Source organism: Rhagoletis pomonella, unplaced genomic scaffold, assembly GCF_013731165.1.
Source record: "Rhagoletis pomonella isolate Grant_MI unplaced genomic scaffold, Rhpom_1.0 Rhpom_scaffold_00005, whole genome shotgun sequence".
NCBI lineage: Eukaryota > Metazoa > Arthropoda > Insecta > Diptera > Tephritidae > Rhagoletis > Rhagoletis pomonella.
Genome location: NW_023458559.1, coordinates 42,192,363 through 42,209,117, shown reverse-complemented (window position 1 = coordinate 42,209,117; position 16,755 = coordinate 42,192,363). Strand labels below are relative to the sequence as shown.

Sequence of the window (16,755 nt, the reverse complement as noted above, 5' to 3'; positions counted from 1 at the left end):
AAGCAGACTACTCAATCTAACCTTGAAAACTGCTTGAAAATAAAGAAAAGAATGACCACTGATAATTTAATAAATTAAATATTCATAAATTGAAAATATTTTTCGCTTCTAAAAACCGGCTGGTGCACAAATATACCTCCTCAATCTTTTCTAAATTTTTAATACTTTTTGACTATGATTTCTCGCCTGCACTTAAAGGAACCAAAATATTTTGGCGCACCAGAGATTATATACTTATTAGTTAATATACATTTATATTATGTGCTATTCATTTTACGAGCAATCAGTTCTCGAGCCAGGATAATTCGCTTTGAAAATCAGCTGCTTTATTTTATGTTTTTATTTTTGTTTTTGCATAATGCTTTTAAGTATATACCTTGCCATTGTTTTGTAACTCTTTGTTATATCTGCACCGACTGCGTTTGAACTTTTAAATTTGTCTTTGGAATAGTTTTAATTCAAATTCACTTTCAAAATCTTTTGTCCACCGGGTTACGCGTGCGTACTATAAAACCAAACCGATGCATCCACTCATTCGCCGCACAGTTCGAACTGAATCGAAGTGTTCGTGATTAAGGCGTTTCAAGTAGCAGAATCATTTAGGTGGGTAATATTTTTCACTCTTACTACGAAAGCATATTTAAGTATTTTATCTCTGAGCCGGCTGATTATTTCCAACGTCTCTTTATTATTTTCGAACTTTATGCCTTTTGGAGCATTTTTGTGCTGCTGTTTTTATTTTTTTATTTTAATTTCTACTTTGCTTTTTTTTATTAGCACAATAATTGTGATTAGATAAAGTATTGGAATAGCTATGAGCTGATAGAAATTCTGCATAAAATAACTGAAACATACGTTATTCGTTAGTCGTGTTAATTTGTACGTAAAAATGTATCATGCAATGCAAAAAAATCTACTTTATCAACAATTGATAACAACAACTCGGATGCGACACGCTGATTGAGATGTTTAATGATAACGCGTGGGTTTTTTTTCACAATGCTTGTTTGATTGTAATCTTGTTGTAAGATATCGAGGAAAATAAATTATTCAGCTTATTTGTGTTGAGATACATATTTTTCGTGAAAGTTCACACGATTTAGCGACACTTTGTCTCTGGCGGCTGACTGAATGGTAACTGCACACCGTGCCACAAACGATGCGTTCACACGCCTAGAGACCGGAAATTACAATATTAAATATGGTGTATTTGGAGTGTGGTTTGGAACTGGCAGGCTGGCTGGCTGCATCATCCGATGCTCGCACAATTTGTTTGTTATCAGTGTGCTAAATACGTTGTTTACTTTCATGCTTGTGTTGTGAATTCAAGTTCATATTTTGGACCAATAACTACACATTCTGCCATATTAATATATATAAAGGCACAAATACAGAAATATTTTTATACATACATATATATTCGCAGAATATACTTTAATAAACACTTGTGGTAATATTATATCGGTCTAATTATTTGGTTTAGGGTAATGTTTTTGGAGATAAGTATTGTATTTTATCTACGGTGCCTACATATTAAGTAAAAAAAAAATATGCATATTTTCATAGTGACTCATTTTAACGTGCTAAGTAACTAAACGAAAAAAAACGTATTTTTATTGAACGTTTTAAAATTAACGTACCTATATATGACTAGGACGTAACCGGAAATTATAAGCACTTTTCAAAAGGCGATTTGATGAAAGAAAGACTTGTCTATTGAAGAATGAATTTTCGTATGCTATACTTACGACCTGTTTGTTAAACAGCATGAAAATAAAAAAAGTAAGTGCACCTGGGCCACATTGGAGAAGTGAAACTTACGTTACGTGTCTATTTTGTCTCATAACCAATATACATATCTACATACATACATATGTGCATCTGCTTCTGCTTCGATAACAAAATCGATAACGAAATCGATAGCAAGTTTGATAGATAATCAGTAAAACAATCGATAAAAAAATCGATAACAAAATCGATAAAGATATCGATAAAAATATCGACAACAAGACCTATAACGGTATCGATAACAAAACCAATAAAAATATCGATAACAAAATCGTTAAAAATATCGATTACAAAATCGATAAAAAACATCGATTATTATATCGATAAGTCCCGAGAATTCCGAAAATCTCTAAAATCCCAAAATAGGTCATAGACTGAGTCTCTGTTTTTATACCCGAGCGCACTTGTGCACAAGGGTATTATAACTTTGTTCACATAACGGTTGTTTGTAACAGGCAAAACGAATCGAGATAGATATAGACAAATGTATACATAAATGATCAGAATGAAAAGAGAAATCGATTAAGCGGTGACTGTCTGTCCGTCCGTCCGTCCGTCTGTGCACACGATAACTCGAGTAAAAATTGAGATATCTTAACGAAACTTGGTACGTGAACTTCTTTTGGGCGTGGGACAGATGGTATTGAAAATGGGCGAAATCGGATAATAACCACGCCTACCTCCCATATAACGGTAATTTTAAGAAATACGAAAACTGCGATATTTTAGTAACTACTGAAGCTAATTCACTCAAAATTGATACTTACAATGAGTTTCAGACGGAAAACATGAATATTATAAATTTTTGGAAAATGGGCGTAGCCACGCCCACTTATGGTTACATGAGTATATCTTGGTAACCGCTGCACCAATTTCTTCCAAACTTAGCACAGTTGTTGGCCTTAGTACAGCTTACTAAATGGCTGAAAATTTTAAAAATCGGACAATAACCACGCCTACCTCCCATATAACGGTAATTTTCAGAAAAACGAAAACTGCGATATTTTAGTAACTACTGAAGATAATTCACTCAAAATTGATATTTGCAATGAGTTTTAGACGAAAAATAAGAATATTACAAAATTTTGGCAAATGGCCGTAGCCACGCCCACTTATGGTTACATGTGTATATCTTGGTAACCGCTACACCAATTTCTTCCAAACTTGGCACAGTTGTTGGTCCTGATACAGCATACCAACTGGCCGAAAATTTCTAAAATCGGACAATAACCACGCCCACATCCCATATAACGGTAATTTCGAGAAATACAAAATCTTCGATAAATCAGTAAATATTGAAGCTAATTTATTCAAAATTGATGATTGCAACAATTCTTTACCAAAAAATACGTTTATGACAAAATTTTGGAAAATGGGCGTAGCACCGCCCACTTGTGATCACATATATGTATCTCGCTAACCGTTCTAGCAATTTGTACCAAGCTCGGTATGGTTATTGTGCTTGCCACATAAAAGCGAACCGGTGAAAATTGTTGAAATCGGACTAAAATTGAGGCCGCTTTTCATATAACGGTAAATTTCAGATATGCTTGAAACTGCAATATTTCGAAATTTAAGGACGCTAATTTACTTAAAATGTATACACCCCGGCTTATCATGTAGCGGTAGCTTTCGGAAAGGTGGAAAACATATATTTAATACTTGCGCCGGGTATGTTCGGCTCCTCCCGAACTTAGACTTTCTTACTTGTTCTATCTATATCCTTTTTTTCGATAATTACCTTTATTTTAATCTTTCTTCCTCCATCTTCATCTTTACTGTTATCGGTATCCTCATCCGCATCTTTTTCTTTATATTTATCTTTGTTTTTACTTTTATGTTTATCATTTTCTTTTACATATTCCCCTTAACCTTTGCTCTTATATAAGTAAAGTGTATAAATTTTCTTTGATCTTTATTTTTGCCTTCCTCTTTACGCATCTTTGTTTTTTTACCTTTGCCTTTATACTTTTCTTTATCTATGTACGTATTCATCTTTATTTTCATTCTTGTATAGGTCTTTTTCTAAGTGTTATCCTTTAACCTATCATTAGCAAGTTTTTGTTAAATTCATACCGTGTGCATATACTCAAGAAGCCCTAACCATTTCCGTTGCACCATTTCCGTGTGCAATTTCCGTTGAATTTTTCAATTTACTCCCAACCAACCAACCGCCACTAAAGAAGTTTCACTTCAAAAAAATGCTTTTAATTTTCCAATTTGTTAAGGCTTCCTAGACTTTACATAAATGCCATATTTCAGAATTTGGTTGAAGAATGCCCTATTTCAGAATTTGACTGAAAAATGCCCTATCTCAAAATATTTTCAATATATTTTCAGTTGAGATAGGGCGTTTTTCAATCAAATTTTTAAATAGGGCATTCTTTGGTTTAATCTGGCAGAAATTGAGATCGCTAGTACCCCGGCCTGAGATACCTATTACAATAGAAAGTTTGGTGCAGGTCCAAAGACACTCTCATCTGCTCTGCCCGGCATGTTTGATCCGTCTGTGTACCAGTGTACATATCTGGGATCCAATTCAGGTGAACCTCGGTCTGGAATTTCCTTCCAAAGCAGATTTACTTTTGCATAGATTCGGAGAACCCGCAAATCCCTAGACCTGGTACTTTGCCTAAAATACCCTTGTGTTGTGTTTTGTTATGAATAGTACTTTTGTGAATTCACCGAAGCTTCTGCTGCTTGGACAAAAATATGGGGTGCAGTCCAACCCAGGAGCGACTGTAAGACCGCGGTTGAACACCTTATCATTGATCCTGTAATCGGACAGACTATAGTTCCGTATAGCAGTTTAATTAATTCGGAGTTCAGACCCCATGTTCGTCCAGAAACAGGCCCATATCGCCCGGGTAGCGTAACTAAGAGGTTTGTCTAGATGGGAATTTCGACTTAGTCTTTTATATACGGTTACCCCAAGAAATTTATTTTACTTTGTCAGAGTATTCAAGCACTGTTCCTCCAAGGGTAACCGTACCAAAGTTCGGCTTATACATACCTTCTTGTAAACGATACCAGGAACAAACTTTGAAACTTAGAGCTCTCGCTTTTTCTCGAATGTATGTATGTATATCGTCAGCTGAGTGAAGATTGCCCTATCTGGGATGCTGATTCGAAAACGTCCTATCTCAGCAAACGGTTGAAGGACGCCCAATATGAGAGTTTGGTTGAAGAGCGCACTATCTCAGAATTTGGTTCAGAAACTCCTTATCTCGGCTGCCGCTTCGAAAACGCCCAATCTCGCACCATTTGCTGAGATAGGACATTCTTAAACCAAATTTTGAAATAGAGCGCTTTCCAACTGTTTGCTGAGGTGGGATGTTTTCGAATCCTCAGCTGAGATAGGGCGATCTTCCACTCAGCCGTCGATATACATAGTCTGAAGAAGGCCGATTCAAACTTTCTAAGGCTGTGCATTTAATTATGCCTGTTTAGGTAAATATTTATGCATAATTAGCTGTGAATTGAATATTTACATCTTTAAATATGGCTTTTTCTTGATTAAAATGTTGACGTAACACAATTAATTTAATCTCGTCTTGTCTCATAGAAAGATAAGAAGTAAATGAATTCCCCAAATGAATTGAAAGTAGAACGTTTTCCATGATGCAATCGCAATTTATTGAAGATGTGAGTAATTCATGTCGCGATAATAGTAAACAGATTATTCCTAACAAAGGTACGAGCATATACTCAGTGGCGGATTTAGGGCCAGCCAATATGCCAATAAAATACATTGGTGGTAGCAAGATGTGCACGCTCCAAAATAAATACAAAGTTGTAAACTCAATATAGCGACACTTAACCCTTAAAAGCTATATGGTTGTAAAAAAAATCCAGGTCGAAGGAATTTTACAATAAATTTTATTTTACTACTAACCTGAGGGTAGATTCTGTAACCAGTTAGCGACAATTTTTTTTCAAAAATTTGCAAAAGCAATTCTATCGTCTGTTGTTCAACGACAAGGTATAAAACAGAACTCCATAAGTAAGTGCAAAATTTTGCCAGCGCTGGGCATCCATCTTGTAAAACGACAAATGTTAGCAGTAAGCAACACAGCGACCGATGCTACTTTAACGATAATATGTGTATTTTGAAAAAGTCGGCAGAAAAGTAAATTCATATGCAGTACCTAGATAATGGGAGCTGGAAAAGAGCGGCTGGCAGTATGGGGCCTATGGCGGACAAGACTGCAAATCCGCCACTGTGTATACTATATCTATATACGTACTGTGATGCACTTTCAATTTTAATAATCGCGAATTGATTTCATTGCTTTTCTGCTTCTTATCAGTACGTAATATATATTATACATACATACATATATGTATGTATATCCATTTACAAGTGTACATACATATCTCTGAATACGCTGCAGTAAAATTTTGAGACAGTCTGGCAAAGCGCTAGTTCCGAACTAAATATTTCAGAACTATCTCTGAACTGGTGCAAAACGGCTACAGAGCGGGACAGTTGAAACTTGCGGTGTATGTATGTAAGTGTACAAATTCTCACTTGTCGAACAATACGAAAGTAGCTCAGCGAGAAGACCTCCGACTGAAACATCACTGGTCGCGAGCTCAAATCGCGGTGGAGGCAGTTGTGAGTTTTCAGATTTAATGAATTTAAATTGTTTCGTGCCGCTTACAATATATTTTTTTTGAATAAAATATGTAACAAAAATGGAATCTGTAAAAGAAAAGAAAAAACGGAAAACGTGTTCATATAAAAAAACTCTCCAAAACGGAACTGGTTAAAAACTAGTTGCAAAGTTATGCACTGGGCGACAATTGCCACTGGACAGTTGAAAGCATTGCTTGGGTATTAAGCCAGAACTAGTACTGTCGGCAAGAGGTCTAGTTCTACGCTAGTTCTGAGCTACTCAGATTTTCTGCAGGGTAGGTATTGATTGTTGGCACAGAGATCGCGATCGTTCCTTCCAACAAAATCATTGCCTACAACTAGGCTGCCAACGACGAAATTACGTTGACGATAATCTGTTGACTAACATAAGAATGTAAAGAAAATGGTAAAGTTAAGAGACAACATTCAAATGGAACTAGCTATGATCAGTGTTGCCAGAACTTTTTGGGCCAACCGGCTATATTGACAAAAAAAGCGGCTAAAACCGGCTAAAATGTTTCAACTAAAATTCACATGTAGAAAGACTATTAAAATCATTAATATTTTTTTTAGTTAATAAAGGTTATACGTAGCAAAGCTTTACACCACTCGCTAAATAAATCACAAAAACAGAGACTGGTAAATTCATTACAAATTATTTTTGTTTAACAAAAGAAACTGTCGTTATGCGTACATCAAAAGTCATGTTTGTATTACTTAAATATAAAAAAAAGAGATCAATTACAAACTTATGGCGTTTTCTTATTTATTAAAAAATTTTGCCTTACATTGTAACATTTGCACTAGGTTACTTTTCGTCCTAAAAAATGGCTATATAAGTATAAAGTATTTTGCTTCGTCGTAGGGCAATATTTTGAGAATTTAACACGTGAAGCTGTGAAAGGGCTGAAGAAAACAGGCCAACATTATTTGGAAAGAGGAAAACGCCATTAATTTATATCGAACAAGCCGGTCGCTTTAAGTTTTTAACAATTCAAAAAGTAGAATTGTATGCTGCTGACTCTCTCACACGCCTGTCAGAGCAATAATAAGCAAAAATAAAGTATATTGGCACCATAATATAATTATTCACAGGTATTGTCTTCCCATAGAGTTTTGCTTCACATCGATATTTGTGCTTCGTTATTTTCTAAGTGTTGCGAATAAAACCTCGCACTTAAATTTAAGCCATTCTTAACAAAAATTGTGTAAAGAAAGTCCCCGCTACATCTTTCTTTGGAAAAAACACAGTTACCCAAATATAAAATGGGACGCGAGTTTTTGCAAGTGTTGGCAATTTTTATTTAATGTACATATGTATAATAACAAACACTATATAAATATCGATTTCAGACTTTGTGCAAAAATTTCACCAACTTTTAACTTTTTAATGAGCATATTTACAAAAGGGTATGTATGCAGTCTTGTAGTCCATGAAAATTTTAAGTAGCTAAGACTTGCCGTTGATTTTTGTAATTTTTTTTATAACGGTGTTACGAATTTTTTCCATACAAAGTATGTTCTAAAATTATTTTATATGCGGAACAGCGTCAACAAAAAATTATCCATAATCAACGGTAAGGGCCAGCAATCTTAAATTTGCATTTACTATACTAAAATTTTAAATAAAAAAAAAATGCATAATTTTCATAATTTTTGCATAAAATATGAAATTTGGATTTAAATGATGTATGTAAGTAATCAGCTATACTTTCATAAAAAAATAATAAGCTGAAATGTCGCGTCCCAGTTCATATTTGGGTCACTGTATATTCACATAAAATAAAAATAATTGAAATCGGCCCAGAATTTTTAAGACATTTTTGGATTAGAGAAAATTCTTTAAATTTTATATACATACTTAACACAGTCCGACACGAAAATTTTCTCCGAGAAAAGGCTAGCAGTTTCTAATAGATTTTAGGTCGCCAAATTTGTAAAAATGGAAACTTATATGTACATATATTTAAATTTTAATAAAATACGGCAAATAGCGAAATCGGCTAAAAGCGGATAACTTTTTTTTGCAAAACGGCGAACCAATCGGCTGCCGGCTAAATCGAATTTTCTCCGGCTGTTTGCTATCGCAACCGGCTAAATCTACCCGAAAAACGGCTAAAATGGCAACACTGAATATGATACATATTTAATTAGACCAAAATTAAATTTCATGTAAGGCTCCTTATTTGCTCAGAGAAATAAACTTGCATGTTTAAATATTTATCTTGGAATTATTTAAAATTTTATTTTTTTTAATAACACACCAAAAAAGGATTGATTTCACCAGGATTGGCAATAAATTGTACTTACGAGTAAAAGTACTGAAGGGTACTAAATTGCATAAGTTTATAGTTTAACAAGGGTATATACATACATACATATACATATATGTTCATAAGACCGTACCAGAAAAAAAAAGTTCGATATTCACCTTCGAATTTAAAGTATTTTGCAAAGCAATTTCGAACCTTTTTGCCTTTTCACATTTGCCGTCATATCTTCGGCATTTATAGTTGGGTCTTAAGGTATGATATATCGATGTTGTTGTCTCGAGGAGAACATTTCTCCTTGTCTCCAAGTTCATTGACCTCCAGTACCCCATTCTATTACTTACCCACCAGATCTTAGTGCTTATCAGCCTAATGTACCACCCTAAGGTCAGTAATTAAAGCACATAAAAATCACTTAGCTTTTGCTAAGGAAGTATTTCGATTTGAAGGAAATTTAATTCTTTGTTTGGTGAACGTAGGCCAGTTTTTGTCATATCTTCGGCATTTACGTCGGATCTTAAAGTATGATCTATCGATGGTTTTGCTTCGAGAAGAACATTTTTTTTTTTCAAAGTTGATTATGGGTTTTTTTCGCCAACGCAGGTAGATGTTCTGCGCTAAAATACTGTGGTCAGCGTAGCCGGAGTTGGAGTGATGAGGTTTATTTTTATAACAGAATACACTACAAAGTTCATTCAAGTACGCTGTTCTAGTAATTACCGACCAAATTTCAGTTCTTATAACCATAACCTACCACACTAATGTCAGTAATTTAAAGCTCTCCAAAAATCATTAGGCAGAACTATTAAGCAAACAAAAAAAGTGTAATGTGAGCATATGTCACCGAAAAACGTAGAAAGTCGATCCCTATGTTCGGCAAAAAAAAATATTTTTTTTCGAAATTCTTCTTTATTGGCACTGTAATTGCCTAAGAGATATTGGATGAGTCCAAAACAGTGCGCCAGTCATTCCTCTTCTATGCCAACTGACGCCAATTGGAAATGCCTAGTGAAGAAATAGCCTTGCAAGAATATTTTAGACTCAGGGGTGTACGGCGAAATTTTTTTGTTTGCTTGTAGGGTGTTTGAGTCTAATTTCTATATGTATTTATCTACATATGTACGAGTATATGTGTACAATGTACACTGTACATCTATGTGCATAAACAAAATTACATTTTATATACATATATACGTACTACACAATTGAAAATTCACATAACACTACTGCCTTCGTTGTTTATTGATTAAATTTGAATACATACGTATTTTTGTAAATGATTTATGGCTCTAGACCCTGAAATGGTATTTAAAATGAGTACAAAAATTCGTGTACTGGGTATGTATGTATGTGTAAATGTATATACAAAAATTAACATAATTAGCAATCAATTAGTGCTTACCTTTAACAATTTATTTCTGCAAAAGCCTACAAAGAGAAGAAAAATGCAGATATTAGCTTACTTCAAACGCATATATGTATGTATTTTGTACCAAATAAAAAGTTTGGTATTTGTTAGATGTAGCAATATATTTTTGTCCTTGCAGATGCACTATAATACATACATATGGCCGATTCCAGCGAAAAGTCTTCCGCGTAAAAAAATTAAAAGTCCTACATCTTACTTATTTATAGGCCGATTTAGCTGCTTTTTAACCGACTTCCAAAAAAGGAGGGGTAACGAGTTCGTCGGAATATTTTTTTAATTTATTTTTTTCATTTTTGTTTTATTTTGTATGTATGTTACCGCATAACTTTGGACCACGTCAACCGATTTCGATAATTTCTTTTGCATCGGAAAGGTAGATCTCAGATGGTCCCATACTAATTTGGTTTAGATCCGATAATTGGATCATGAAATATGTATAAATATATATATATATATATATATATTAGGGCGATTTTTTTGTGCGATTATTTTTTTCTTTTTACTCCTATCTCAAAATTTTGTGAAAAACACTTAAAAGAAGCTCCCTGAAAATTTGAACACTTAATATTAACATTAAGTACTCGCCAAAGGCGTGCAAAGATTTCCCATATAAAATACACGTAAACTTTAGGTTTTTTTTTTTAAGTCTACAGCTCAGAGGAATTTTATGGTATAATCTTGGTCAATAATGGGTTTTCTTCAGAATTGAATGCTCTACAAAAATGTCCATTGCGGTGTAATCCTAACTCCCACCAGCGAGATAGTACGGATCACTGAACGCAATTTTTTCATGAAATTCTCGTTTTTTGCCACTATCTCGAAAATAACAAAAGCTAAAGAAAAAATATAAATGACAAACTTGTAGGAGTTTCAATTTCCTACAAAAAAGTTTCGGCACACAAAATCGCTAACATCGATATTTCTTGAGATATTGGACCTTGAAGTTGATCAACAATTTCTACAATTTAGCTTAATAGTCCATGAAAATTCCACACTACCTCAATTCAATCTATAATACATACATATGTATTATGTTTTTGCAATAATTTAACTGTGAGAAAATGTAGTGTACACCCGAGTGCAAAACTCACAACCAAGAACTCACCGAATAAAATTCAGTGAGTTTTTCGGAAGTGAAGTGTACACAATTTTGATAGCTAAAACTCATTCTCACACTTCCTGAATCGCAAAATGAAGAGTGTACACAATTTTCAGTGTACACTTGAAAACTCACAGTTCCAGAATCCAGCCCCAGCTCTCAAGAAAATCAAAAACTCCATATAAAATTACGCACAAGAAGTGGCAAAGAAATTTTCTTGGCAAATTTTTGAAATCGAACTTTGCACTCTGCAACTCTGCAACTTTCTTCTTTCTGACTAAATTTGATATCACTGTGTGTGGCACCATGATAAAAATATAGTAAGGTAGAACCGCTGAGAGTCACTTTTAAAATTCTTGACGTTTCCAAACAATTTAATTTTTAAATTTACTCACAAACTCACACACACATTTTCATTTTCAATCTCAAACAACAACAATTTCGAACAATTTCAATTTTTTATTTTCACTTTTATATGATTTTAAAATGTTGGCAAACTTCAAAAAAGAATCATGGCCGACAAATTGAGAGAACGGCTCTACCTTGCTATGTTTTTATCATGTGTGGCACCACATTTGCCTTAGGGATGCAAGTCAAAAAAATACAGCAATGTTTTTTTGTCGATCTGATGCATCGAAATATTGATACTGACATTTTCGATGCAACGAATGAATTAAAAATATACAAGGAAATGGGGAAATCGTGACTTCGATAAAGTATTAACTCACAGTGAAATGAATTTATTGATTTATATAGTTACAAATCCCAGCTATACAAATAAATTCATAAAAAATAATTAGGATTTCAGATGGTTTATAATCTATGTCAAAATTACTGACATCGAAATTTAACTCATTTGTTTTCATTACATAATAAAAACTGGCCAAATGTAGATATCGCAGTCAAAGACTGTCGTAAAATGTTGGTGTCATATATACAGTATCGGTCATATCTATAGCACCTCATTTCAAAGTGATATTGTGTGCCACTTATGTTTATTTATTTATTTTTAAGAATTTTCAATTAAAATACAGTTCTTTCTCTAACAAACCCCATATAAACCCAAGTTTAACAATTTATAGAAAACTTCAAAAAAGTGCAACAAATTTTCACCTAAGTTTCAAACTTTTTTCTCGGAAGTGTTAGATTTTTTTCGAGTACACAGTTTTTTAGCCCCTGCAATTTTAGTCTGATAATGTGCAAATATCAAGTAGGTACGAAGTACCGTTAATTTTTTAGAATTTTTTTGTCGCATTGGCTTCCATATAATGAATAAACTCAATTTATTTGTATATGGAGGAAAGCCGCAACACCTTTGGAGAAAAACATTCTAAAAAATCAACGGTAACTTTCAGTCACTTGAAACTTGCACATTATCAGACTAAAATTCATTGGGCTATAAAACTGTGTATTCAGAAAAATTCAAACACTTCTGAGAAAAAAGTTTGAAATTTAGGTGAAAATTTGTTGCATTTTTTTGAAGTTTTCTACAAATTGTTAAACTTGGATTTATATGGGGTTTGTTAGAGAAAGAACTGTATTTTAATTGAAAATTCTCAAAAATAAATAAATAAACATAAGTTGCGCACAATATCATTTTGAAATGTCGTGCTATAGATATGACCGATACTGTACATACATACGTCTAATTGTGTGTATAAGTAAGGAACGTGAAGTATGTATAAATTTCTATTGTTTTTTCAAAGAAAGAGATATATATATCGCTACATAAAGGTGAAAAGGTGCCAAGTCCACTTTTTTTCAAAATTTAGTTTTAGATGCAGAATGACAGATAATGCGAAACTACATCGATTTTTCGTGTCTCCTGAACAATTTCAATAAAATGGACTCGGCACTTTTTCACCTTTATGTAACGATATATAAATAAAAGCACGTTATACGTCCCAAAAAATTAATTTCAATAAACATTTTGTTAATTTTTTTAGTAGATACTAAAATAAATACATATATGATGTATTTGATAAATTTTAGGATTTTTTCTGATATTTTTGAGATATTTATTTGAGAAAAAAATACTTCTGATTTGTATTTATTTATGGTTGTGTAGCTAAGAAGAGCGATGCGGGTAATTAATCACATTAATGTAAGTTCAATTGAATCTCTTTTTCGATTTTAGTTACCATTCTTACAAACTTTTAAATTTTCAGAGAAAAACTTGTTGAAAATTCGAAATTGATTGAATTTGTTACACCAAATTTCGAATCGAATAATCGAATGACTGGACAATATTCGAAATTCGGAAAAAATTTAATTTCATCCCCCACTACCCATCCCTACTTTCTACTACGGTTTTCTAAAGCTTTCTGTGGAAAAAGAGCACACGGCAGTCCATGTTTGCAACAAAAATTAGTCTGTTCCTCTGAGCTTCGGACTAAAACCTGTGGAACTGTCAAACTACTATTTTACTCTCTCAAGTGAGAGTGAAATGAGAACAGATGCAGAGGTGCACGGGAACGCAAAAAGCACTATTTCCTGTAAAACGTCTCTTGCTTTGGCTGAAATATCACTAAATAATTATTAAAATCTATACATACTCAAATATTTCGTTGTCTACTTTCATTTTTTTTTTACAAATATATGGTTCTTTGCTTTCACCGCTTTTTTGTTTTTGTTTGCAAATGTAAATCAGCTGATCGCTTGACACTTTTCATGAACTTACAGGAAACAAACTCGGGACTAAATCCTGTAACTTCTGAATAGGAACAGTTGCTCAGTGTCTCTCTCAAAAGTGTTCCCACTTACAGGTTTTATGTCAATAGGAACGACTTCCTGTAAGTTCTGACTAAATCCTGTAAACCGGATTGCTATTGGAACAGACTAAATATATGCCCGTTCCATTATTTCTTGAGGAAAGAGTGAGGCAACAGGCTGTGAAATATCAGATGTAGATGTCAAAATTCCTTTGGACACACTCACGAAATAATTGCACATTTTTTATTGACCGTTATCTGAAGACCTGGATACTAAGCTTAATTACAAAAGAGATTTTTTGAAAGTTCTTTTCTGTAAGGTCTTACAGAAAGGCGATAAAAACAATATTGAATACAAGCACCGGGTACATAATATTCGGTTTCGCTTGAATTTATACATACTTCTTTACTTGTTTATTTATTATTATGTCTGAGTAATTCTCAGAACAATTTTTTTTTTTTAATATTGAAGAAAGTTACCATAAATACATAAATAGCTTCCCACTTATCGAAAAGCGATTAGTATGGTAATATAGCCATGCTGTTGAAGAACAAACGAGGCTATAATCTGTTATAACATTTGCTTGGAGCCAACTAAGAGGTAATATTTAGTATTTCAAATAGGCTGCAATGATGCATTTACATATGTAAAACATACATATGGACATACATATATATGTAGATGAGTACTTTAAAAAGGTCTATTAAAAATTTACATAATTCAGAATCGCTTTTTGGTACAATACGGGATTAACTAATTTTTTTTTTTATCAAATTTATTATAATAATTTACATGTTTTAAACATAGAAATGTCAACAAAATCTTTAGCTTAAGTGTAACAATTTTTCCATGCCACAGATCACAGATTTTGTATAAAAGCGAGAGAAATGCATTCAGAATGGGTAGTACATTTTTGGAAAGATGCAGTGGAGCATAGTTTTTTGCCTACCTCTGGGTAAGTGGGAAAGCATTTTAATTAAAATTTAAATAGGTATGTTTGTATAAATATTTTTCTATTTTTTTCTAGCGCTTTCAGTTGCCTTTGTGCTTGCACTAGACAACAACTCCTGGAATGAAGCGCATACCCAGGCAAATGTTGCTAAAAAGGCTATAACAGAACGAGCAGTAGTAAAAAAGGATTTGGATAAATTAACTGAAAAGGAACAAAAACAAGTGGAAAGGATAGCAAATACCATCTCTGCGACTGAAGCGCCAGCTGAAACCGTTACCGTGGAAGCACGGGCACAAGAAGAAGTCAAGAACGACCGCCAACCGACTAAGGCCTCCAACACCGTTTTGGAATCTACAGCCGCAAAATCCTGTGAAACTAACCCTACCAAAGAAGAGCAGCATGCGCATCATAGAGAGCAGTTACTTGGAACAGCCAAATTTCATGGTGGCGGCAAGCCATATCTGCAAGTAGTTGTGCCCACACATCAGCCATACACAACCCCACAGCCTCTGTACCATCGCCCAGCTTATGGTGGTGATTATAATTATGGCGGTTACGCTGGTGGATATGGCGGTAACGGTGGATATGGCGGTAATGCTGGTTATGGCGGTAATCCTGGTTATGGTGGTTACCCTGGTTATGGCGGCTATCCGGGCTACGGTGGCTATCCTGGTTTTGGTGCTTTTTCCGGTTTTGGTGCTTTTCCAGGTTTTGGTGGTTTTCCTGGTTTTGGTGGGTTTCCTGGTTTCGCCTTTGGCGGCAGGTTCCCCGTCCTACTACCTAATGGCACAATTGTTTTCGTCGCAACTTCTCGAAGCCTTAATTTCGGTTCAACGAAATCTTTCAACAATCCAAATCTTGAAGTCATCGCTGAAGCGCCTGAAGCTGAAAAATCAGCAAATGTCATGGAAGAGGTGAAAGAGAAGTCGTCAGTACCATTGCTTCTTCGCTTATTTGGTTAAGTTTGGAGATAAATAAAATTTCGTGACATAAGAAAATCAAAGTAGCGCTTTTTGGTAACGTTTTTTTTTTTGCTTGGAAATGATCGCAATCTCAAAATGATCAATTGTTTATGTTGTTAAGAAAGAAACATATTGAAGTCAACAATTGGTATATTTTACTGTGTTATTGCTGCGCTGACTCACAATGTTATAAAACAAAGGTTGGATATTCACATCTGCATCTGCGTATGATACTCGTATTTAAATACATACAGTATCGGTCATATCTATAGCACGCCATTTCAAAGTGATATTGTGTGCAACTTATGTTTATTTATTTATTTTTAAGAATTTTCAATTAAAATACAGTTCTTTCTCTAACAAACCCCATATAAACCCAAGTTTAACAATTGGTAGAAAACTTCAAAAAAGTGCAACAAATTTTCACCTAAGTTTCAAACTTTTTTTCGGAAGTGTTAGAATTTTTTTGAGTACACAGTTTTTTAGCCCCTGCAATTTTAGTCTGATAATGTGCAAATTTCAAGTAGCTACGAATTACCGTTAATTTTTTAGAATTTTTTTTTGTCGCATTGGCTTCCATATAATGAATAAACTCAATTTATTTGTATATGGATGAAAACCGCAACACCTTTGGCGAAAAAAATTCTAAAAAATCAACGGTAACTTTTAGCCACTTGAAACTTGCACATTATCAGACTAAAATTGAAGGGGCTAAAAAACTGTGTACTCAAAACAATTCTAACACTTCCGAGAAAAAAGTTTGAAACTTAGGTGAAAATTTGTTGCACTTTTTTGAAGTTTTCTACAAATTGTTAAACTTGGGTTTATATGGGGTTTGCTAGATAAAGAACTGTATTTTAATTGAAAATTCTCAAAAATAAACAAATAAATATAAGTTGCACAC

At 33.8% G+C, this 16,755-nt stretch overlaps 2 protein-coding genes across 5 annotated transcripts in view; one reads left to right on the top strand and one right to left on the bottom strand.

The window, feature by feature from the left end:
- LOC118738951 (unconventional myosin IC-like) overlaps positions 1–16,755 on the bottom strand; it is a 58,260-nt gene that overhangs the window by 17,759 nt on the left and 23,746 nt on the right. For 2 of the 4 annotated variants that reach the window (XM_036470006.1, XM_036470008.1), the window contains one exon: positions 10,100–10,125. The exons of 1 other annotated variant lie outside the window; for it this stretch is intronic. Coding sequence is in view for 1 of the 3 variants with exons in the window: in XM_036470005.1 (XP_036325898.1) it covers positions 377–384 (8 nt within the window). In the remaining 2 variants the exon portion in view is untranslated. Of the gene's footprint in view, positions 1–376; positions 1,200–10,099; positions 10,126–16,755 lie in introns of those variants that run through there. One more of the 4 variants, XM_036470005.1, reaches the window with a different exon arrangement.
- LOC118738952 (FAM10 family protein At4g22670-like) lies at positions 14,772–15,892 on the top strand. The gene is made up of 2 exons (XM_036470009.1): positions 14,772–14,892; positions 14,965–15,892. The coding sequence occupies exons 1-2, from the start codon at positions 14,859–14,861 to the stop codon at positions 15,849–15,851; spliced, it is 921 nt and encodes a 306-aa protein (XP_036325902.1). The 5' UTR covers positions 14,772–14,858; the 3' UTR covers positions 15,852–15,892.